Source organism: Mastomys coucha, unplaced genomic scaffold, assembly GCF_008632895.1.
Source record: "Mastomys coucha isolate ucsf_1 unplaced genomic scaffold, UCSF_Mcou_1 pScaffold9, whole genome shotgun sequence".
Taxonomy (NCBI): domain Eukaryota; kingdom Metazoa; phylum Chordata; class Mammalia; order Rodentia; family Muridae; genus Mastomys; species Mastomys coucha.
Window position 1 is genome coordinate 13,198,846 of NW_022196915.1, and position 24,313 is coordinate 13,223,158.

General features: G+C 37.2%; 1 protein-coding gene across 2 annotated transcripts in view; it reads left to right on the forward strand.

Annotated features, from left to right (window-relative positions):
* Positions 1-24,313, forward strand: part of Dnah12 (dynein axonemal heavy chain 12) — a 154,161-nt gene that overhangs the window by 5,092 nt on the left and 124,756 nt on the right. For both annotated transcript variants that reach the window (XM_031361735.1, XM_031361736.1), the window contains exons 5-18: positions 106-132; positions 985-1,174; positions 2,377-2,449; positions 3,526-3,684; positions 3,877-4,072; positions 6,052-6,240; positions 7,077-7,233; positions 7,970-8,061; positions 12,478-12,656; positions 13,799-13,934; positions 17,926-18,051; positions 19,130-19,264; positions 19,583-19,776; positions 20,296-20,539. In XM_031361735.1, the coding sequence (XP_031217595.1) occupies positions 106-132; positions 985-1,174; positions 2,377-2,449; positions 3,526-3,684; positions 3,877-4,072; positions 6,052-6,240; positions 7,077-7,233; positions 7,970-8,061; positions 12,478-12,656; positions 13,799-13,934; positions 17,926-18,051; positions 19,130-19,264; positions 19,583-19,776; positions 20,296-20,539 (2,097 nt within the window). The remainder of the gene's footprint in view (positions 1-105; positions 133-984; positions 1,175-2,376; positions 2,450-3,525; positions 3,685-3,876; positions 4,073-6,051; positions 6,241-7,076; positions 7,234-7,969; positions 8,062-12,477; positions 12,657-13,798; positions 13,935-17,925; positions 18,052-19,129; positions 19,265-19,582; positions 19,777-20,295; positions 20,540-24,313) is intronic.

A 24,313-nucleotide genomic window follows, 5' to 3' on the forward strand; every position in this document is an offset into this window, starting at 1 on the left:
AAAAAAAAAAAAAAAAAAAGAATGGGCATATTTAAGATTTTATTTGATTAAAATGTTTTAAGCTTCATCCTTGTTTGTTTGGTTTTTTGTTTTGTTTTTTGACAGATGACAAGTGAAATTAAGAAAAAAGGAGTGAGTTGAAATTTTTTTGTCTTGAAAATGTTCAAAATAATTACTACAAAGTATTCTTCTAAGACCACCTACCAAGTCTCCTCCTAGGGAAGAAGTCTAAACAGATTTATATTTCTCTATCCAAAGAAGCAAGCATGATGTGGACAACAAATGAGGTTTTCAAGAGCTGTGTTTATGTTGCCATCCCTTATTTAAGGATTATCTGTATAAATATTTTATTTCTTATTAATAAGAAATTTTTATTTCTTATTACCAAACTATTGAAAACTATTCAAAATAGTGGTTATAAAAGAAATACAGGTCTCATAGAATTAGTGTAATAATTATCCTAATATTAATTTAATATTTATTTTCACTTAACAAGTACTTACTGAGAGTTACTGTGTACTAGCTACGTGTTTCAGCTTTGTCTTGGAGACACCACATTAGTAACAGCATAGACTGTGAAATGACTGGTAGACATGCGGCAAGGTGTAAGATTTATTTAATAGTAAAGGATCCAGAAACTTTTGGAGCTGCTTACATATAAGAGGAAATTGTGGAGCATGTTTGCAGATGGGCTATAAATTGTCTAAGTCCATTAAGATTTGGAGGGGATAGACGTCTGAAAACAAAACCTTCTTATGAACTGAGAATATTATAGAAGAACCTCTTTTTAGTAGTAAAGATTTTTGGTTTATTTATCTAATTAAAAAACATTACATTTATTATTTACTGTGTATATGTATGTGTGAGAGAAATTTTTAGAATATTTTTTATTCTGAAAGAATGTTTTAGAAAACAGAATTTAAGCGCTAGACTGAAGTGCTAAATCATACTGACCATTTGGCTTGTTCTTTTAATGTTCCCAAGTTAAACTACATTTTCATGAAGCAGTGTGTAGAGAGTAGTCCTATAGTACCCATCCAGCCACAATGGCTGGACCACATGTTAATGCTGATACCTGAGCACCTCAAAGAAGGGAAAAAAAGAGAAGAACTGCTTGAAAGTCTCATAGATGAGGTATCAATGGACTTTGAAAAAAGCATGAAGAGGTATTTGGGTAAGTAACATTTGGTGCACACCAAGCTTCATCTACCGCTGTCCCATGCACACATCTGTAATACCAGCACTTGAGGGCTGAAGTGGGGGGGTAAAGAGTTCAAGGTCACTCTCAGCTGCACAGTGAGTTTGAGATCTTGTCTCAGAAAAGAAAAACTTCCCTGGCAGTGGAGGCAAACACATTTAATCCCAGCACTTGGGAGGCAGAGGCAGGCGGATTTCTGAGTTTGAGGCCAGCCTGGTCTACAGAGTGAGTTCCAGGACAGCCGGGGCTACACAGAGAAACCCTGTCTTGAAAAAAAAAAAAAAAGAAAGAGAATACAAAAAGCAAAGCAAACAAACAAACAGAAACCAAAATAAGCCAAAATAGTAGAAGTTGAATATTAGACATTATATATTTTAAATGCATGTGTTTCTTCAGTATAATTTCTACCTATAGCTTTATTTTTGATACTACAATGTAAAGACTTTGTAATTTATGGGTATTTTTTTATATTTATCAGCTAATATTTATTGTTATTTGATTTCTCATTTTGTCTCTATGGCTTTAGCTATCCTATTTTTATAATTGTTGGAAAACATTAATATATTTTAGTCTTTGAAATTTTTATTGGAATATTGTTATTGCTTGTGAGACAGAGTATCACTTCACAGCCATACAATATGCTTCAAAATAATGTATGCATTAAATTAATTAAACTAAATTAAACATTTTAAGGTGAACCAGTTAATATGTATTCCTTCGTGCATGTGCTGAAAATGCTCACAAGTGCTATTAAGTACTTATAAACAATGTTATTTATTACTAACTTCACAATATTGTACAATAGTTCTCTTCAATATATTCCTCCTAGCTAAGTGAAATTCCCTAACCTTTTGCCATTTCCCCAACTCCCATTTTCCCCAATCCCTGGTAGCTATCTTAGAATGAATTTCTTAATGTTCATGCCAGTGATCTTTGAAATGCAATGGATTGAGACTTAAGGAATCTTCCTGTATCAGAATTTACCTTCAAAGGAAGGCCAAAATAATGCTAAGAGCTTGATTTTGTGCAAGAAAGGGAGTTTATCCTTGTACTTATTTTAATGTACAGTAAACTCTACCTTACAATATCAAGTTAGAGACTTAGATTAAAAAAAACTAAGTTAGAGAATAGATCTTATAAGAATTTTCAGGAAATATTAACACATATGTATATTTTAGTACAGAGTGTTCTTGTGAAGCCTCCAGTTAAATGGCTTGAAGATGAAGGGGGCCCTTTGCCTGAATCTCCTGAGTGAGTAAACTATGTTTTAAAATAGTATAACATCTAGCTTTGGATACAATTTAAAAACGAACTGATCTTACATTCAAGTCTACAATCATGAAGCTCAAAGATATTTTAATTAAAAATCTCCAAAGATATTCTCCTCATCAATCATCCAGTTCTACTTACATTAGGAGAAGACCTATATGAAAAATACTTAAATGTAATCTAATGTATGTTATAAGGTATCTGTCCTAGTCAGGGTTTCTATTCCTGCACAAACATCATGACCAAGATGCAAGTTGAGGAGGAAAGGATTTATTCAGCTTACACCTCCAAACCACTGTTCATCACTAAAGGAAGTCAGGACTGGAACTCAAGCAGGTCAGGAAGCAGGAGCTGACGCAGGGGCCATGGAGGGATGTTCCTTACTGGCTTGCTTCCCCTGGCTGGCTCAGCCTGCTCTCTTATAGAACCCAAGACTACCAGCCCAGAGATGGTACCACCCACAAGGGCCCTCCCACCTTGGTCACTAACTGAGAAAATGCCCTACAGTTGGATCTCATGGAGGCACTTCCCCAACTGAAGCTCCCTTCTGTGATAACTCCCGCTTGTGTCAAGTTAACACACAAAACCAGACAGTACAGTATCTTACACCTGTAATCCTAGGACTCAAAATATAGAGGCAGGAAGAATTAGGAGTTCAAAGCCAATCTCAGCTATGCAGTGACTTAGATTAAACTTGATCTAATAATAATATTAAACCAAGAAGCAAAATCTAACTTACCCTTGAGTAATCTTTGGTATATGCTAAACAGATTTTCCATAAATATAAAATTGTTCTTACTTCTGTATTTTGGGTAGCTGATCTAAAGCAAAGTAAAAGTTAACAGAATATGCAAGTCACGAGTCTGATTCAGCCACAAATTATCTCTCTTCTCTGAAGATAATGTGCAGTTTCAAAGTTGAGTGCTCATACTCTAAAGACTTCCATTCCTGACCATAATTCCTTATCCCAAATCCCCAGTTTTTCACTGTAACATTAATTTCTCCAGATGGTGGTATGTTATTTCAATCCTGTTTAATGTGGTGCTTTGCTTTTTCAGAGGACTAGATTATTCCAATCCTTGGCATTCTAACTTTGTGCAGGCAAGAAGTCAAATATTAGCTAATTTGCACATTGTTCATCCAACTATGAAAACATTACTGGAGCTTGGTTATACAACATTTGCTAAAATAATTCTGCTGGACTTAACAGGAATTAGGTAAAATTTTATATATATTGGTTAAATCTTAAAAGTTGAATGACTCTTTGGCATATTTTAAAACTGATTTATACATCTGTAAGCCTTTTGTTATATTTTAGAGCTTTAAAATTATATCTCCTCTGATTCAACAACTGTGTATCAAGACCAATTTGTCATTTGTCTGAATTATTTCCTTTTGTTCATCAATAGAGCTAGAGGCCCAATTGATTGCGAAGCGCTGAGAAATGATCTATCAATTCAAGCTAGAAAATCAGAAGAGAAGATAATGAACACATGGTATCCAAAGGTTATAAATCTCTTTACTAAGAAAGAGGCACTGGAAGGCATCAAGCCTGAAAAATTGGATTCCTTTTATAACTGTGTTTCCATACTTATGTCAAATCAGGTATATATGTGCTATATATGTATCTTGAATACTTAAAAGTCAATACTTTAAATAAAATCCATTTAAGCAGAGTGCTAAGCAATTTTTAAAAAGTAGTTAAGGAAGGCCAGGGAAATGAGTCAGTAGGCCAAACAGCTGGGCACATAGCCACCCAGGGTCTGTTCCTAGAATGCGTGTAAAAAGCTGAACGCATGCAGCAGCATGCATCTGCAATCCTGCAGTGAGATGATGAGGGGAGATAAGAGAGCTGCTCAGAAGCCTACATAGTCAGTGCCACAACAGAAATGAGAGAGGCCCCTGCCTCAGCAAGGTGAAGGACAAGAACGGTCTCCCAAAAAGTTGACCTCTGACCTTCACCCGAGTACCATGGCACATACATGTACCACATCAAGAACATGCCTATGTTCATATACATATCACACACAAATTGTTTGTTTGTTTATTTAATGTGTATTGGTGTTTTGCCTGCATGTGTATAAGTGTTGGATCCTGGAGTTACAGGCAGCTGTGAGCTGTCATGTGGTTGCTGGGAATTGAACCTGTGTCCTCTGGAAGAGCAGCCAGTCTCTAGTTTTACTGCAGTATGTTAACAAAAATAGTAGCCTAGTAAGTATATTTTTGGGAAGAATAACCATCTTATGATTATGAAAGGGTTATTTTATATGGAATTCTCATGAAAGGGTTATTTCAAATGTTTTTAATCATCTTTAGTTGACAAACATAAAGAGAACATTAATCTTGTACAGTTGTTTTATGGACCCCCTTAAATATCTACTACTTTAGACATACAATTCTAAAAAAATTAGTTTTGAGTGAAAGCATTCCTTTTCAGTGAAGAGCTCTAAAAGTTCACGTGTTCTACCTTGCTTGGGAGGGCACAGTATGTAATTGGTAGCTGTAGCCAACACAGTTACAAGTATTCCTGGTCCCTTTCCTCCTGCCTCTCCTCTCCTGAGGACTGTGCTCATTTGGTAAGAAAGGATGAAGCACATTTGGGAGGTTGTTCAGATCCATCCATGCATCCTCTGGGCCAACTAGCCAACAGCTGATTCTAAGTAACAATGTGCTTTTCATACTTAGAAACATTGTGCACATTTCTAAGTTACCATGGTTCTGCCCTTGCATGTGCAAGGGTAGTGTGTTGGAAAGCTGGCTGTCCAGAAAGAAAAATATCCTGAGTTCTTCTGTTTACTGATTTCTGCAGTCTAAACATTTTCATCATATGGAATTCAAGTTTCTCCAAGTTTAGCAACTCCTCAAAGTTGTGATTATTTGACAGTTGGCCCTCCTGACTGTAGGAGTTTTCTTTACTATGAGGCCATTGTCCACTTTTGCCCCCATATATAAGCCTTTCTAATCCCCAGTCTTCTCCATATTGTTTAATCTTTCGAAATGTTTTATGTGCCAGAGACAAACTTACTAATAAATGTGAAAATTGTGCACAGCCATTTTTAGAGTGCTAAATTTGGTTTCCAAATATTTATTGTTTATTAATTTTGATTTATTTTGGTTGATTTATTTCTTCTGATTTTTTTTTTTTAAGACAGGGTTTCTCTGCATAGCTCTAGTTATCCTGAAACTCAGTCTGTAGACCAGGTGAGTTTACACACAGATCCATCTGCTCCTGCTTCAAGAGTGCTAGGATTAAAGGCATGTGCCACCACTGCCTGGCTTTCTAGACTTTTATTAAGAATGGCATGAAGTCAGGCAGTGGTGGCACATGCCTTTAATCCCAGCACTTGGTAGGCAGAGGCAGGTGGATCTCTGAGTTTGAGGCCAGCCTGGTCTACAGAGTGAGTTCCAGGACAGCCAGGGCTACACAGGGAAACCTTGTCTTGAAAAAAAAAAAAAAAAAAGAATGGTATGACTCCAGGAGTAACCAAGTTTATAGAGTTCATGTAATTATACATAATAATTTATTTTAGATAAAGATTAAATTTATACTTTCTGAAATAATGGTAATTTTTGTTATCATGTAGCTAAAGGACCTCTTATGGAGAACTGTAGAAGGATTCGTAGCACTCTTTGATTCAAGATTTCTAGATAGGCTTCCAATATTTAAGATGGAATTGACATTTGACGATGATAGAATGGAATTTTATCCCACTTTTCAAGATTTGGAAGATGTTGTCTTGGGTTTGATAGAACGGATATCTGAAACTCTGCAGGTATTACTTCTTTCTTAACCTCTGTGTCCTTAGACTGCTGGATTTTGGTATTTGAATTGAATGTCACCGTACTCTTTATAAACATAAAATATTATGGCTTTTTATTCCCCTCCCAGTTATTTTAAGTTATAAAATGTTTTTTCCCCTCTGAAAACATGTTAATTGGAGATGTTTATCTTCTTTTGATCTTTTCCTATTGTTCTGAACTAACGCTTTTGTGTTTGTCTTCTTGGTACTAAGTTGTGAACATCTTAAAAAAATTTAAGGCATGATGGCATATACTTTTAATTTCAGCACTTAGAATGCAGAGGCAGGCAGATCTGTGAGTTTGAGGCCAGCCTGGTCTACAAAGAGAGTTGGACAACCAGGGATACATAGAAAAACTGTCTCAAAAAACAAACAAATAAAAACAAAGCAATATGAGCCATATTTCTTCTTTCTAATGCTTTTTAGTATTGTCACACCTTGATATAGTTAATAAATACTTGTAAAATGATAGAAAACTAACAAACTTAAGGTGCTTTGTGATTTTTGTGATTTTTTTTTTGTTGTTGTTGTTTGTGAGCTTTTGCATTTTGAAACATGGTTTCACTTTGCAGCCTAGACTGGCCTGGAGCTCTGTGTGCCCATGTTTTAGCCTCTATAGACAATCTGCTCAGACATGTATCAAGCTCAGCCCCAATTTACATTTTTATATTGTATTAAAAATTATTTATTATTAAATTACTACTTTTCATTCAGTGGCCTTTTCTCGGACTACAGAAATTTAAAGAAAATGTTATTGATCGGTTCAGTTAGATATTTATTACATTCATTCTTGGTTTTATTTCTGTTAGACTGTCCAAACAGTGCCTTCTTGGCTGTCAGGAACGCCATCACCTGTCAGTCTTGACACAGAACTTCCAGAACATGTGGTAGAGTGGGCTCTCAGTACACTGAGGACAGCCGTGCAGCATAACTTAGAAGGTGCAAAAGCACATTACAAAACATACGGTATGTGTGAACTATATGTTTATCACTCAACATTTTAGCTAGAATTTGGTCAGATATCTGGTTTTCTGCTGCTGTTTTGAAAGAGTCAGAGGTAAACAGTAGCATGTATTCAATAGTCATGGATCAGACCTGAGAAACTTGGGTTTTGTCGTCTGGGTCGCTGGGTGAATATTAACGGAGTAGGGTGATAAAGTCAGCAGTTGGGAAAAGAAGAGCAGTTGGAATAATAAATTAGCTAAAGCAAGGTGACTCAAGTTTGTTTCTGAAAAAAGTTTTGAAAAGCCTGAAGTTTAATTTTACTGCATAAGTATGTGGTGTCAGCTTGGGTAGTTAGTTGTCCTCTGACAGGCTCTTGACTAAAGCTGTCTGCTATATGACATAATCTATTCCTCCAAATTATTTTCAAAGCTTCAAGTATCATACTGCAATTAACATTTAAGATGTGTCTAGGCAGACAGTTCTATTCTCTCTTTTCAATGTACTGAAAAACTTGTCTTCTTAGCTTCAAAATGTATTTAATTTGGTTTGCCTCTTTAATCTTTACTTTGAAATTTTTTATTAACGTTTCTTAGGTTGGTGTACAAAGCAATGGCTATTAAATCTTACTACTCTTATTTCTTTAAATGTAGTAATCTACATATGTTCATACTTGAGTAGGCCACTCTTATGATAATATAAAACACATTTTACCATATTAAAATGTTATTCAGATTTTATTTGAAATATTAATTTTCAGTTACAAATTACAACTGGCTCCTTGATGGGACTGCAACAAAGATGATAAAGAGGTTCCAAGCAGAAAACCATACTTTTGATGAGTACACAGAGGTAAGTGGTGATTCTACTTTCTCATATTTGCTCATATTTTTAACTAGACTTGCATCATTCTCCCCCTTCCCTTTCCTTTCTCCAGCCCCCCACCACATACCCCCCATTCCCTCTCAAATTCATGCTGCTTTTTCTTTGTTATTATTTTTTTTAAAAAAATTATTTATTATTATATGTGAGTATACTGTAGCTGTCTTTAGACACCAGAAGAGGGTGACAGATCTCATTAGGGATGGTTGTGAGCCACCATGTGGTTGCTGGGATTTGAACACAGGACCTTCAGAAGAGCAGTCAGTGCTCTTAACCGCTGAGCCATCTCTCCAGCCCCTGTTGTTATATATGTATGTATATTTATATATTTAGGCATATATGTAATATACAAGCATATATGTGTATATAATACATATTATATGTAATATATATCCTTAAATATAAATAAATATAATATGCTGACTCCATTTAATGTTGTTTGCTTTATATAATTTTAGGGCTGACCACTTTGTATTAGATAATCAATTAGGGGGTTTATCCTCCCAGAAAACTAATGACCCTCTCTCAGCCGTCCTCAGGCACCTGTAACATGTCTGTGGTGCCCCAACCATGCCTTGAGATTTTCCCTTTCCACATAAGCATGTCTGTTGGTGGTGGTCTTTTGTAAGCCTTGTTGTTGCAATATACTGGGTATAGCTTCCTGTCACTTTTAGGAGATGCAATCTCACAGCAGATTTCCTGGTCCTCTGGCTCTACAATCTTTCCTACTTCTCTTTCACAATATTCCCTGAGCCTCAAATGCAGGGATTGTATTATAAATGTATCCATTGAGGCTGGCCATCTCATGATTGTTCTCTGTACTTTTTTTTTGTTGTTGTTTGTATGTATATAGTTCCAGGACTGAGCACTTTATCTTGGATAGCCAATTGGGGGTCACAGTTCTAGTTCTCCCTCTCTCAGTTATTAGCATGAAGAGCCACAACGCCATACACCATGCTGTGAGACTGTCCTGTCCTAGAAATAACTGCAGAAACAAGACTTGAACAATCACAATGTGAATAGGCATGCTAATCTGGATAGGATAGCTCTCAGCAGGATAATTCTGTTTATTTTTAATGAATATTTTTGGAAACTTATTTAATTAGGATATTCCTGCTCTAGGTATAAATACTTCAAATAATGTAAATAGAATTTCTTATCCAAAGTATCATTTTAGTTAAGTTGATTAAGCTCATAACTATTTTAATTATTAATTCAATCATATATTGAGTTAAAATTTTTATTTAAATATTTTAAGAGAGAATTTATTTGTTTGTTTGTTTGTTTGTTTGTTTGTTTATAGAGAGAGTATGTACGCATGTACCATAACATGTAGAGGTCAGAATAGTCAGTAAAATTAAACTTCAGGCTAATCTGAAACTAAGCACGTAGTCCAGGTTGACCTGTATTATATGCCTGATCCTCTTTTCCCTACCTCTTAAATGCAAGAAACACAGGAACACAGTACCATGCCCAGCTGAGCTCTGATCTCAAACAGATATTTGTAGGAGATAGAAGGGAATAGAGAAGAAAAAACAACAATTAATAAAAAAAAAAAGAGGCTACCAATTTGAAATAGAACAAGGAAGGGTTTGTGGGAGGACTTGGAGGGATGAAAGAAAAGGAGAAATGATATAATTATAATCTCAAAAACTAAAGGAATTTTTTAAAAGACTGAAATAGTTTCTTATATGCTAACAAATCAAAATATAATATAATTAGGAATAAAAGCAAGAGAAGCTAAAGAAACCATTATGTCTATTTCATATAGTCCATGGCATGGGGTCATTCTTTCCACCAAATTATTTTGGTGAGTTCTTAATTTCCAAGATTTCCATTTTTTTTTTAATATTTATCTCTTACCTGAATTTCTAATCCACACTGACAATTTTCTCATCATTTGAATTGAGTTCTTTAGTCATTCAACTGTTTATTTTTATTTGGGAATCTTAAAGGAAGTTCCCTGTTCTTAGGTCTTTCTCTTGCCTGTGTTTTTCTTTTTCTCCTTCTCATCCCAAACAAAAGTAATCAATGGGAAAGGGGGCAGGGAAGTAACATGGGGAAGGTATGAGAAAGTCATTTAGGGAAGCACAATAATGAAAATAGAGGAGAAAACGACTTTAAAAGCCCACCTAGTATTTCTTTCTTGCTGACAGCAGAGGAGAGGCATGCCACACTTTGCCCAGCCTTGTCAAGTCTGCTCATGCAGATGGAGATGACCACAGGACTTTGCTCTTCGTTCTAATGTTCTGTGTCATGCTTGCTAGTGAGCATCTACCGAGCTACTTCTCCATACCTGGAGAATAGTAAGATGATGGCAGATAGGTAATAAGTTCAAGAATTGCCTGGGCTACAGATTGGGTTCAAACTCAACCAGGGCAACTAAGAGAGACCCTACCTCAGAATAGACAGTAAAAATGTGACTTGATGGTATACTGCTGTGCAACAAGCCCAGTATTAAACAACAACAACAAACAAAAAACAAAAAAGAAAGAGGGAAGGAAAATGGAAGGAATATTCTTTTTACACTGTGTGTTTGTGTATGTGCGTACATGTTACTGAAGCATTTCTGTGGAAGTCAGTTCTATCTCTACCATGTGGTTTCTAGGGATCAAACTCAGGTTTGGTGGCAAGTGCCTTTACCCACTGAGAAATCTCACTGACATGAAGAAAAAAAATTTTGAGCTCCTTTAATTATTTATTGATCCACTTGTTATTTAAAAGTAAGTTGTTTAATTTCCATGTAGTTATATAGTTTCCATAGTATTCTTTATGGATTTCTAGTTTCATTGCATATTCTATATGATTCCAAGTTTTCAACATTGGTTAGGCTTTGCTGTGTGGTCTGTTCATATGATATCACTATGAGAAGAAAGGGAGAGACTATGGGCACACCACTATACCCAGCCTTACATGAATGCTAGCGATCACACTCAGGTCCTCATGTAGATAACAAGCAGTTTAACCGTTGAGTCATCTCTCCAGCCTATCAGTCACTCTGTCTTTAGGTTGCAGAATCTAACACATTGATTAATTACTGATGGATAGGAATTATCTATGATTACTTATGATAGCTGTATGTTAACTGGTTTTCTGGTTTTGTTGGCCTCTCTGTGCCCCTCTCTGACAGTAAAGTGATATTCTCATTTCAGATTCTGAGTTCTGCATGGTTTTTTGATGAGCTTCATTTTTCCTTCTATTTCCTCTGTTTTCTTGAATATGTTTATGGGAATATTTATAGTAGAGTACAGTGAGATTGTCTGTTATCATATAGGGCTTTTCATCCCCACTCACCAGCACCTTTGTATTACATAAACCTAGCATTGTGTAATCTTTTCTCATGACAACTGTACATGGAACACACTAAAATGATGGCTTATTTTGTGGTTTCCTCTTTCCTTGTTAAATACGTCAGTGCTCACTGTTGTCTGTTGACAGCAGCACTTTACTTATTGGCTATTATTTTTCAAGCTAACAACAAAGCAGGTGTTCAAGATAACCATTAAATTAGTTAATGCCCTTTGATCCATTGGACAATGAAAAGGTTAAGCTCGATTCACACAATACTATAAGCTGCAGCAGAATAGATAACTTTGAGATTAAAAAGGAAGGAAAATCTTTCACAAATGAATGAAAGGAGCTGCTGTCTGGCTGTGGGAGGAGTAGGGATAGCAAGGGGGAAGGCAAGGGGAGCATTGGTGTGGGCTGTGACTTTAAGTCAAAGATTGCTCAGAGTTTGCAAGCCTGGTTCACTTGCACAAAAAGTACCATGTGTTGTCAATGTTTTATACTACTTTGTTTCACTTTTGGAAATCATCCCAGTGTTTAAACATTAAGAAGTTGATATAAATTCCAAGATCTTGGATCTTTGGTAACTGTAGAACATAATATATTTGTCCCTCTGTCCCACTTTAGCACAAAACAAAAGGTTTCTTCTATTTCTTTTCCTAAAGATTGATTAGAGCCTTCAGAGAAGTATTCAATAATGGCAAAAACAAATACATGCAGCTATAAACATTGTTGTGTGATATAGGTTTGTTTCCAAACAGAAATGAGGCGACTCCGAACATATTCTTTTAATTGAGAAAACACTGCAAAATATGCAGATTTAGGCTACAGCACACTTGGTATTTACTAGTAGATTGAATTTCACCACAAATAGAACGAGAATGTTTGGGCACTGGCTGAGAAGTTCACATGCCCAGAATCTTCAGGCCCTGGCTTTAGTCTTAGCACCAAGAGAAAAAGGTTTGTGTATCAAAAGGAATAGGAGTTATTTAGCAAGGATAATATGTTACATGATTAAGAATTTCATTATAATATAGTTCTATAAAAATCACTAACTATAAAATTCTAACTTTTTTTTTTAAACACTCTTCTTTAAAGTTTATAGAAAAATTTTTCAATCTTGCTTCAGAAATAATGCTTTTGCCTCAGTGGGCTCATTATCCTATGGTTCGTTTGGACTGCGAAGACTTGAAGATAGGCTTGACAAATAAAGCAAGAGCCTTTGCAAACATTTTATTAAATGACATAGCTTCAAAACATAGAAAAGAAAATGAATCGTAAGTAAAATTAGTTACTGTATTCAGAATAACAGAGCCAAAGAAACATTTCATCAACATTACTCTTGTTTAAAAACAAAAGATTAAAAATATACATGTATGTTTTCTAGACTAGGTGGATTTTTTTTTTCTGATATTTCTAGTGGTGGCATATCAATGCAAACATTTTAAGGCATAGGAAGGCAAATCTGAAAAATACAGCTTTTGTTAAATAATGACAAAGGGTACCTAGATTCATACTTCTCTACATAGGATATTCTAAGGTATCATAGAGTTTAGAATAGTTAAACAAGGATTTGATCTTTTTATTTGCTACATTGTTCGATTTCATGGAGCCATGAACTATGCTACATTCATTCATTCATTCATACATACATACATACATTTACTCTTGTATCACATATTCCAGCAGGATGAATTAATAGTTTTGTTTTATAAATATAGAAACTGGAACTTGAAGGTTGGCCTAAATTCACAAAACTAGTAAGCTTCCATTGCTGTGATAAACACCATGGCCAAGAACAACTTTGGGGAGAAAAAGGTTTATTTGACTTACGCAACCAGATCATATTCCATCATTGAGGGAGGTCAGGACACGAACTCAAGGCAGGAACCTTAAGCCAGAAAGTAAAGAAGCAACACAGAAAAAGACTGCCTGTGTGGTTGCTTGTTCCTCTTCCCTTGCTCAGGACTATTGGCCCAGGGGTGGCACCACCCAGAGTGGGCAGGACTCTCCCAGTCAATCAGCATGCCCCAGGCCAGTCTGATGAAAGCAAATCCTTTGTTGAGGTCTCCTCCTCTCATTAGACCTTAGTTTGTGTCAGACTGAGAAAACCAAACAGCGTTCTTGTGGCAGCTGAGGCTGTTACACTTAAGGCCTGCCACATTACTTATCTCAATTTTGAAGAGAGTTTAAGAGATCACCAGAAAAAAATTATGCTAGATTTTTATTTGAAAATATTAGTTTGATTTCTATTGATATAATCTATGGTGACAAGCTAGGCTTAAATATATTATCCCCTAATGAACCAGCCAGTTGTTTTTAGCATAGAAATTTCTTATTTTATAACAATAGCATATATTTATTAAATATGTTAAAAAATTCATTACAATAAATAAAGTAAGTCAGAATGTTCTGTTAGTATTTGCAGTGAATTTGAAGTAATTAAAGAGCATGCTCTACGAGTTCCCGAGACAACAGAAGAAATGATGGAGCTAATCGCTTTCGTAGAAAGAGCTCGAACCATAGGAATTCAAGACTTGGCACTAAGGATCCAGGTAAAACAAACAAAAACCAAAACACAAAAACTTAGAAACTATCATGAGGTGAGTTATGAGTATTGACATGCCCAGGTCAAAAAAGCAGAACAACCCAGAAGCCTTCTGTGTGTTCTTCTGGTCACATCTCCCTTTCTTCTCCTCCCCTGTAGGCTTCCATGTGATTTTCTCTGAAATGGTGTGTTTGATGTTCTTTATTTTCACCAATTATGTTCATATTCTTAAAGATTTACTTTATTTATTTTATGTATATGAGTACACTATAGCTATACAGATGGCTTCGGCCCCCTCTCGCTCCGGCATAATTCACTGTAGCTGTCTTCAGATGCACCAGAAAAGGGCGTCCGATCTCATTACAGGTGGTTGTGAGCCACCATGTGGTTGCTGGGATCCGAACTCAGGACCTTTGGAAATCCTGAAGTTTGAAGAGGAAGTGCTCTTACCCGCTGAGCTATCTTGCCAGCCCCTATGTGCATATTCTTAAACAAAGTTAAGAAAACGTTTTTGACTCTTGACATCTAATAGTAGTCTTAAAACCTGAACAAGATTCTATACCCATGTAAATATATTTAATGTTCATCCTGTTTGTATTTATTTTTAGTTATTCACTTTACATCCTGCTCACTGCCCCCTCCTGGTCACTCCCTCCCACAGTCCTTCCCCTGCCCCCTTCTCTTCTGAGAGGGTGGGAACCCCCTGGGTATTGTAATTCCTACCCAGGGAAAGAATAGAAGCAGCACCACAGATGCCATCATCACTGCCGGTCCTGTCTTCGTTTGGATGACCACTTTCTTACTCTCCTTTATAGCTTTGCCAACTAGTACGTGTTCCTAATACATATAGTTTCCCTGGCTTTTGATAGTTTTTGAAGAGGAGTCGCCTTGTTTGTATGCTTTTGCACATTACCAGTTTTCTTTCTTTCTTTCTTTCTTTGTTTTTTTTTTTGTTTGTTTGTTTTTTGGTTTTTGGTTTTTTTTTTTTTTTTTTTTTTTTTTTTTTTTTTTTTTTTTTTTTTGTTTTTTTGTTTTTTGTTTTCAAGACAGGGTTTCTCTGTATAGTCTTGGTTGTCCTGGAACTCACTCTGTAGACCAGGCTGGCCTCGAACTCAGAAATCCACCTGTCTCTGCCTCCTAAGTGCTGGAATTAAAGGCATGTGCAACCACTGCTAGCCATTACCAGTGTTAATATCAGTTAGTCGCCTTTTTCATCTTACTTTCCTTGCAACATAGCCCTTTTCTGGTATTATATGTGTTCAGTAATTTAGCTTCTAAATTTGCTGCACAAGCACAAGGACCCGGGCTTGATCCCCAGCTTCCACATAAAAAGCTGGGCCTGGTTTTACGTACTTATAATGCTAGGGAAGGGGAAGCAGAAACAGGAGGATCCTGAGCTTGCTGAAAAGCTAACCTATTTTCATCACGGAGCCCCAGGCCAGGGAGACACTCTCTGAAAACAATAAGGTGGGCAACTGGACATTCTACAGGTAGAGGCAGTAGCATGTATATGAATTCAATGCCAGCCTTGTTTACACAGTGGTTTCCCAAGACATCCAGAGCTATTGTGTCCAGATTGCAAAGACCCCAAAGAGACCACCAGGAACCACAGTTCTGACGCAGGCACATGGGAGTCTTTATTTAAGCTCGTGAGCTTGAGCCACAAACCTTTCTGGTGATGGAACAGGATAGGAGAGCAGCCCCCAGGTCTAGGGGAAATGGGTTTATAAAGGAAGAAAGCTGCAAGTGTGGGTTTCCAAGACTTGGAGTTATAGGAGAGGGTGAAGGAATGTTGGCCTTGTAGCTAACTGGTTTACAGCACCTGGTTAAACCACAGGGAGGGAGTGTACACCAAAAGGGAGCCCCTTGACCTGGGAAAAACTTCTGTTTTCTTAGCCCACTCTGTTGTTATCAGCCAGCTGCAGCTGCTGTGTCTTTTTTTTTGCAACTGGGACATTTCTTGTTTTTTTCCTCAGACCTCAAGGGTGGGGGCCATGGCTCTCTAAAGGTAAGGTAACTTAGAATGGAGTCTTAAAAGCAAAATGAAGTTTATTCTGCTACCTCAGTCCCTTCAGAGCTACAGAGAGAGCTTTGTCTCTTTCTCACAAAAGGAGTGATACCAGAGATTCACCTCTGGCCTCCACAACCCTGAACACATTCATGTACCTATATCTGCACACATAAAAGCATTTTTAAATTTTAATGTTCTGGATGTTTGATTATTATTTGTTGTTATTAATGAGTATACAGCAGAAAACATTTCTGTGCATTGATCCTGGAGACTACATTAATGCATTTCTTTCAGGTGTGTGTGGAGGAGAGGGCAGAGGGAGATGGAGGAGGAGGAGACTGAGAGTCTTGCTAATTGCACAGTGTAGCCTAGGCATGCCTTGAACTTACCATCTTCCTTTCTGCACATCTTAGGGTACCACCAGACCCAACTTTTTAAAAATTACATTTAGATGAACGAGTTAATGCATCTGTGGGAGTGTGTGCATGATAGGACCTGTGTGTGGAGGTCAGAGAACAGCCTGAGGGAGTGGGTCAGTTCTCACCCTTTGTGTGGTTCCCAGGGTTCTAATCTAGGTTGGTGTGCTTTTCCTACTAGATCATCTTGCCATCCCCAACTTTTTTTTTTTAAGTGTTAACAGCACTGCAGTGTAACATATAATCAATGAGATCCATAGGGAGTAAAATATTCTCCCTCTCCATTAGATACATCTACAGTATGAAGGGTTTTTCCCTTGCCCTTCACACCACAGCGTTTTCTGGGCTACTGTTGTTAGGCTAAGTAGACAAAAAGATGATAATATTACTAGAGACATAGGGTAAGAAAAACTGTGGTAAAAGTATTTATCAAAGATTAAAAAGCAAATCATAAGAACAAGGATAATTTAAGATATTTTAAAATAAAAAGTTTCAAAGGTTGCCAAACATTTGATTACCCTTTAAAATCGTATACGAAGAGTCAAGAGTTACCTTTTATATTCAGTCAACAATAAATGAGAAATAACTTAGTAAATGGACGTGTGTTTGTGGGTGAGAGGTGCACATGGACTTTGTGTGTGGAGGCCAGAAGTCAACATCAGGTGTCTTCCTCTCTCCCTCTCCTACTTGTTTGTTTGTTTGTTTGGTGAGGGTTTCTATCACGGAATCTGGGGCTCATTTCCTCAGCTAGTCTTTCAGATCATCCTGTCTCCACCCTCAACATGCTGGCATCACAGGCACACACCACTACACCTGTTTACTGTTTAGTGTTGGGGATGAAACTCAGGTCTTGTGCAGCAAGTGTACTGCACACTAAGCCATCTTTGTTTGTTTTGGGGTTTGTTGTTTGTGTTTTGTTTTGAGACAGGGTTTTTCTGTGTATCCCTGGATGTCCTGGAAGTCACTTGTAGACTAGACTGTCTTTGAACTTACTGAGATCTACCTGCCTCCGCCTCTACTTCCTGAGTGCTGGAATTAAACTCATGCTCTACCACACCCTGATAAGAATGTCTAGCCCAGGCTGGCCTCAACCTCCTGGTCCTCCTGCCTCTGCCTCCTTCAGCAAATCCTATCAGCCTGTGCCACCAGCACATTTAAAGTCCTTTAAAACTTACATTAAGGTATAAGTATATGGCTTGAAGCCAAATAAACATAGGAAATAAGCTGTTGAAATATCCATGTGAACCCTGGCAGTGGTGGCACACACCTTTAATCCCAGTACTTGGGAGGCAGAGGCAGGCAGATTTCTGAGTTTGAGGCCCTCCTGGTCTACCCAGTGAGTTCCAGGGCAGCTGGGGCTATACAGAGAACCCTGTCTTGAAAAAACAAAACAAAACAAAAAAACCAACCAACCAAACAAACAAATGAACAAAAAACAACAACAATAAAGAAGATAAATATCCATGTGAGTTAGACAGTGCATAAAATGTTAAATTTGAAAGAATATTAGAAATTGTTGGTTCTATTCTTTTTTATGTGATATATATATATATCTAGAGTTTCTTTTGTAGGAATCTAAACGTCAAATGAGTTACTTTTTAGATGCTTTTCTAATGTCTCAAGAAGACTTAAATTTAAATTCAACTGTCCTCTTGTGGCCTAGTAAAATTACCCCTGTCTTCGATGAGAATGATGAAGTAAGTATATTTTGAAGTGTGTAATTTGAGTTCTGTCATTTTAGTATCATTTCCCCTCCTCCCTCCTTCCATTCCCCCTCTCCCTCCCCCCCCCCTCTCTGTGTGTGTGTGTATTATAGTATGCATGTGGAGAAAAGAGGACAATTTTGGGGAGTTGATTCTACATCTACCTGTCAGGCTATCAGGCTTAGCAGCTGTCACCTTTACTGACTGAGCCATCTCACTGTCCACATTCTGGCATTTTAATTACAGTGTGGGTGTTTCATTTTCATACCAACTTGCCACTGACTTTAAGAACTTTATGTGCATTGATGTGTCTGTCTTTTACCTGTTATGGTTTTGCCCCTTAGAACATGCTTCTAGGCTTAACTCTCCAGCTTTAGTAAATATAGGATGAAACAAATTTGTCAAAACCATTGCAAAAATTAATAGTAAGCACTGAACTAAGTGGTTCCTATTTATTAAATTATTAACTACTCATAAAATCCCAGCTGCTCCTATTTGCCTCATTTTATAGATGATTAAAATGAAACTCAGAGAGAAGTTGATTCACTTGTTCAAATTCACAGAGATTGGAAGTTGCAGACTTAGGATTTTATATCAAATTGAAAATAATTTTAAATCCCAAAAAGTAACCAGTTGCTTTATCCTGAACTGGGAGACAAAATAGAATAATAACAAAAAGCATGGGATAGACAAGATTTTTATTCTTTTATGATCTTGTAACTTTGATATCCCTCTCGACTTCTATATATTTCTTTTTCTTTGAAGAGAAAATAATAACGTAGAAAGGACACTTAACAGTTCTTGATATATACTATGTGTATACTCAAAAATGTTAGGTTTTAATATTATACCAAATATATTAAACAGTCAAACTATATAATTAATAATTTTTTGTTGTGAAAGCTCCTGGAAAATTTGTCTCTGTGATTTACTCTTTGCATTTTTACATCAGTCATTAAGGAAAATGATGGTTTCCATTTTCTCTAAATTACTATAAAACATTCATGTTTTTCTTTGTAAATTCTTCTTTCTATTGCATTAATTAACATCATTAAATTATCTTTTTAAAAAGCTCATTGAGAATTCTAAACATGCGAAAGAAAATGAACTAATAGCCAAGAGGGAGAAACTGATTTTGGAAATAGAAAAAGAATCCCGTCGCATGGAGGAGTTCACGGAGTTTGCAGAACTGGACCGCATGCAACAGGTCAGAAGCATGGAGGGCTGGGACTGTGGTGAGCTGTAGGTTAGTTACCACAGGGCAGATTAACACCGGGTTCAAAGCAAGCAAGCACGAGTCTAGCATGTCAAACAAAGGTTTACTTGATTCTTAAGCCTGATATTGTTCACTTAGTTAATTATCATATAGTGTGTGTAACGGTATCTCACTCCTCATTGTAGTGATGTTGTGAAGTTAATACTTAAAGTCACTGTATAAATAAAAGGACATACCTGATGTAGGATTATGCAATCTTGTTATAATATCATCTGGATATTTCTAGAATGGACATATGTTTGCTTTTAGTACGTGGCAGATGTAAGACAACTACAGAAACGGATTCAGGAGTCGGAAGAAGCTGTTCAGTTTATTAATAAAGAAGAGGAACTTTTCAAATGGGAATTGACAAAGTATCCTGAACTAGAAAAATTAAAAGTCACCATTGAACCCTACCAGAAATTTTTTAATTTTGTTCTGAGGTGGCAGCGAACAGAAAAACGGTAATTTTTGGTAACATAATAAAATAATTAAGCAAATGGTATAAACAGTGTTTTTAGTCAGTCTGCATTTTATGTAGCTGATTTACTAACACACAGAATTAGGCATGTGTGGTCAAGTTTATATTTACTTGGATAGTGTTATTGTCTATCTATAATTGGATGCAAGTTTTAGCACAGGCACTGTTGTTGAAATGATGCTGTTAAATCTATTCTTTTTCCATCAGCTCTACCTGTGTGCCTCAGTTGTCTCTCTTACAAAAAAAAAAAATGAGGAATCTACACAAAAGTTTTTTTTTGTGTGTGTGTGTTTTTTCAAGACAGGGTTTCTCTGTATAGCCCCGGCTGTCCTGGAATTCACTCTATAGACCAGGCTGGCCTCAAACTCAGAAATCCGCCTGCCTCTGCCTCCCAAGTGCTAGGATTAAAGGCGTGCGCCACCACCGCCCAGCTCAAAAGTTTCTTAATATTTCTGCAGAGTTAAAAAATGTGAGTTTTAAATGACTTTTCCTTTAAATTCAGGTGGATGGATGGAGGGTTTCTGGACCTTAATGGAGAAAGCATGGAAGCTGACATAGATGACTTTTCCAGGGAAGTTTTTAAGACACTGAAGTTCTTCCTCACTAAACAAAAGAAAGAATTACAAGAAAAAAGAAAGGCAGCAAGAAAACGATCTTTGATGGAAGAGAAACCCGAAGAAGAACCAAAAGAGAGTCCTACAATTACTATGTGTACTATAGTAATGGAGCAGATAAAGGCTTTTAAGGTATAAATGTGTTCAAATGGCATTTAAATATTATACATATCTTGGCATATTAAGTTGTCTATTATATAAAATATAAAATCCATCCTCTGATCTTAGATTTTGTGTATGTCATTAGTTCAGCTCCATGTAAAATAGGGTTTAATCGATAGCTAACAGTCTTCTTCTCTGAGTACCTGATGCAAGGTAAGCTAGTCCTAATACATCATTTGTGTGTCTATGGTAATTGGCTCAAGGGTAAGCAAACTGAGCTAATCATATTCCTCCTTAGCATTTTTAAACTGATTCTGTGAAAGGAATCTCCCTCTCCCTCTCCCTCTTCCTCTCCCCCATCTCTCTCTCTCCTCACTGTTTTTGGGGTCATTGTGATCCCAAGCCAGAATGCTACAGAGCTTTTAAGCACACAAATCACAAAAGCCACAAACATCTGTGCCAAGTTTCAGTTACGTTTTCCACCTAGGAACATGTCTTTGTGGTACACTTATCCTGTTCTCATTGGTTGGTTTGCTTAACTGTGACAGTGTGACTTGCCCAGCATTCATGTCTCAACTTACTAACCAGGATGTCACTCATCCAGGGAGGTCTTGGGAATTTAAACTTTTCTTGACCCCTATTCAAAATGGAAGATTTACTCAAATTGGCTTCAATTTGGTTCCTTCTTATATTTACAAGTTTTTAAGGGTAAATTGTGAACTTCCTGTTGTTGCGGTAAATTTTTAACCCAATTTACCAAATCAATCAATTCACAACTCAATAAATTGGTATACAAGCTACTCGCCTAGATTGGGCAGATCTACCACTACACTACTCTATTCCCATCTATTAGATCCCATATGACTTGCAATTTCTCCAAGCCATGTGCTTCAGCTTCATCTCCCTACTTCTTCGTCCTTCTCCTTCATCCTCTCCAGTCTCCTTCCCCTTCTCTTCTCTCCCTTTCTCCCCAAAACTTTTCAGCTCCACCTTCCTTCCTGCTGCCCAGTCATCAGCTTTAGCCTTTATTTGAAAAGTTTGGAAAGTTAAGGTAGGGAGAAGGTTCACAAGGCACCTGTATAGTGATTTGCTCCTCATCTCTAGTGCTTTCTAGGAGAGGAGAATTAGCATCAAAATACAAGACCAGGGCTATCCACAACATCCTGTAGCTCTGAGGTGGCTGTTTCAAGAGACTGACATTGATACTTAAAGAAAAAGGAAAATATGGAGATTGATGTGGTGACATGTGCCTTTCATCCTAGCACCTAGAGGTTGAGGTAGAGGGATTACAAGTTCCAGGCTAGTCTGGGCCACCTACTAAGATCTTGTCTCAAAAAACCCAAAACAAACAAAAGATGGAAATAGAGATCTACATCATCAGTGCAATTTTAAAATATTTTTGCCTCAGCTTTGGATCAGATTCCCACTTTCTTCATTCTAGGCAAAAATATTAATATGTATGTACATGTACATGAACATGTGTTTACTGTGTGTTCATGTATGGAGGAGCATGTTTATATACAGGCATCCATCCACGTACATGTGTGGAGACCAGAGGACAACTGTGGCTGTCATTGCTCAGGTGCATCTCCCTATGCATGCACATGCATGCCTTACATGTGTGTAGAAGCCAGAGAACAACACACAGGAGTGAGTTTTCTCTTTCCTCCATGTAGGTTTTGGAATTGAACCCATGTCATCCATTTTATCGTGCAGCCCATCCTGGCTGGGAACTCATGTAGGTCAGGCTGTCCTCAACTTCATGATCCTCCTATTTTACTTTTCCAGCACTAGAATTGCAGGCATGGACTACCACACTAGCTGTGACATCCTTCCTTTATAAAGGGAATAATGCACCGGTGGTTCTAGTGGAGATGCCAAGTGTGTAGCTAGTGTGCCCAAGCTACAGGTCTGTGATGTGACTGGAATTCTGCCCTATCTGTATCATACTCTTCCAATGATTGAAGGAGTTGCCTCATTAAAAAAGTAGTAAACTACTTAAGGATTACTTTCAATGTTTGATACAGTTTATGGTCTAAAACTGAATATCTGCGCACTCTCCTTGAATATCTCTCATCTCTATTGCTCAGATGGTCAGGGTTAACATTTTCTCGAGTATTTTCAGACATATATTACTTATATAACTGTGAATATATTGTCTTACTTTCTGTAGCATGTAGCATGTGTTATGACCCCCTTATTTTGCTTAATTTACCTTGAATATCATCATAAGTTGTTAAAATTACTATAAGACTGATCATAACATCTATTTTTTACATAACATCTACTTCTTCTTCTTTGGGTTTTCTGTGCTTTACCTGTGCCCACAGTCCCTCTGGGAGTCAGCTTAATAGTACCCCCATGGGTCACATGAGAGGAAATAAGGAGCTTGCTGCTTGCTGGCTAACACACTTTACACTTGCCATGATCATCTTTGGTGGCTTTGGCCACTCTAGTGAGTATGAAGTAGAATCTCATGGTTTTGACTTGCATCTACCTGAAGGCTGAGTATCTTCTCATGTGCATATTGGCCATTTTCATGCCTTCCCTGGAGAAATGCCTTTTCAGAACTTTCACCCTTTTTACTGAGACAAGCTCATTCTATACCCCCCTGCTAAGCCTGTTCACTGTGTAGCACGGACTGGTCTCAAAATGGCAGTGCTGTAATTACAGGTATAGGCCCCTACTCCCAGCTCCTGGCCCATATTGTTCTTCCTTTTCCCACCCCTTCAGGTCTTCTCCTTTAAAAACAAAAACAAAAACAAAAAACCAAAAAAAACAAAAAAACAAAACCAATCCAATTAGTATGCCTGCCAGAATGTTATCTGATCTTGTTCACTTGATATTGAGCAGGCCTCGAACAGGTAACATGTAGCTACATAATTCATGACAATTATGTCATATCTCGAAGACAGCATTTCATAGGCTTCTTTCCATCCTCTGGCTCTTATATTCTTAACACTTGTCTTTCTATGATGTTCCCTGAGTCCAAGGCAGGTATGTGATATAGAGGTCCCATTTAGCTCTAAGCACTCAATAGGGACTTTTTCTTAGCCCTCTGGCAGTCTCTGCATTAACTGCTGCCCACCAAAGATAGAAGCTTCTTTGCCTAGATGAGAGCAGTACTAATCTATAAGTCTATACATAGCTATTTAGAAGGCAGTTTGATCTGTATATTTAATGGAGCAGCAGTAGCGTGTTCCCCTCTAGAGCCTATGACCTCCTGAGCCTTGGGTTTGTCACTATAGTTACAGTACCAGGCATTGGTTTCCTTCTGTGAATCATGCCTTAGATCCCATTAGAAAGTAGTTGATTATCCCAATATCCTTCATGTCACCATTGCACCTGTAAGCACATCTTGCATAGTAGGATGGTATTGTAGCATGCAGGGTCCAGCACTAGGTAACATCACCAATGCCTTTTCTTCCCCAGCAGCCTACACAATACTTTCCATCACTATGAAAGCTAGCCAGAAATCTTCCAGTCAGTTCCAACTTGATATATATTCTACAACCAAAACGTGTTGAAGAATAGAGTCTTATCATGAAGCTGAAAATTGGCCTTCCAGGATCTGTGAAGAATCCTGTTGAAGTTGTGATGGGAATTGCACTGAACTTTTAGATTGCTTTTGTCAGGATTGCCATCTTTTCTATATTAATCCCATCAAACCATGAGCATGGAAAATCTTTCCATTTCTAGATACCTTGTTCAATTTCTTTTTTGGGTTTGTATGAAATGTTCTGTGAGAATGTTAGGTGTCCCCCCCTCCTTTTTTTTTTTTTTTTTTTTTTTTTTTTTTTTTTT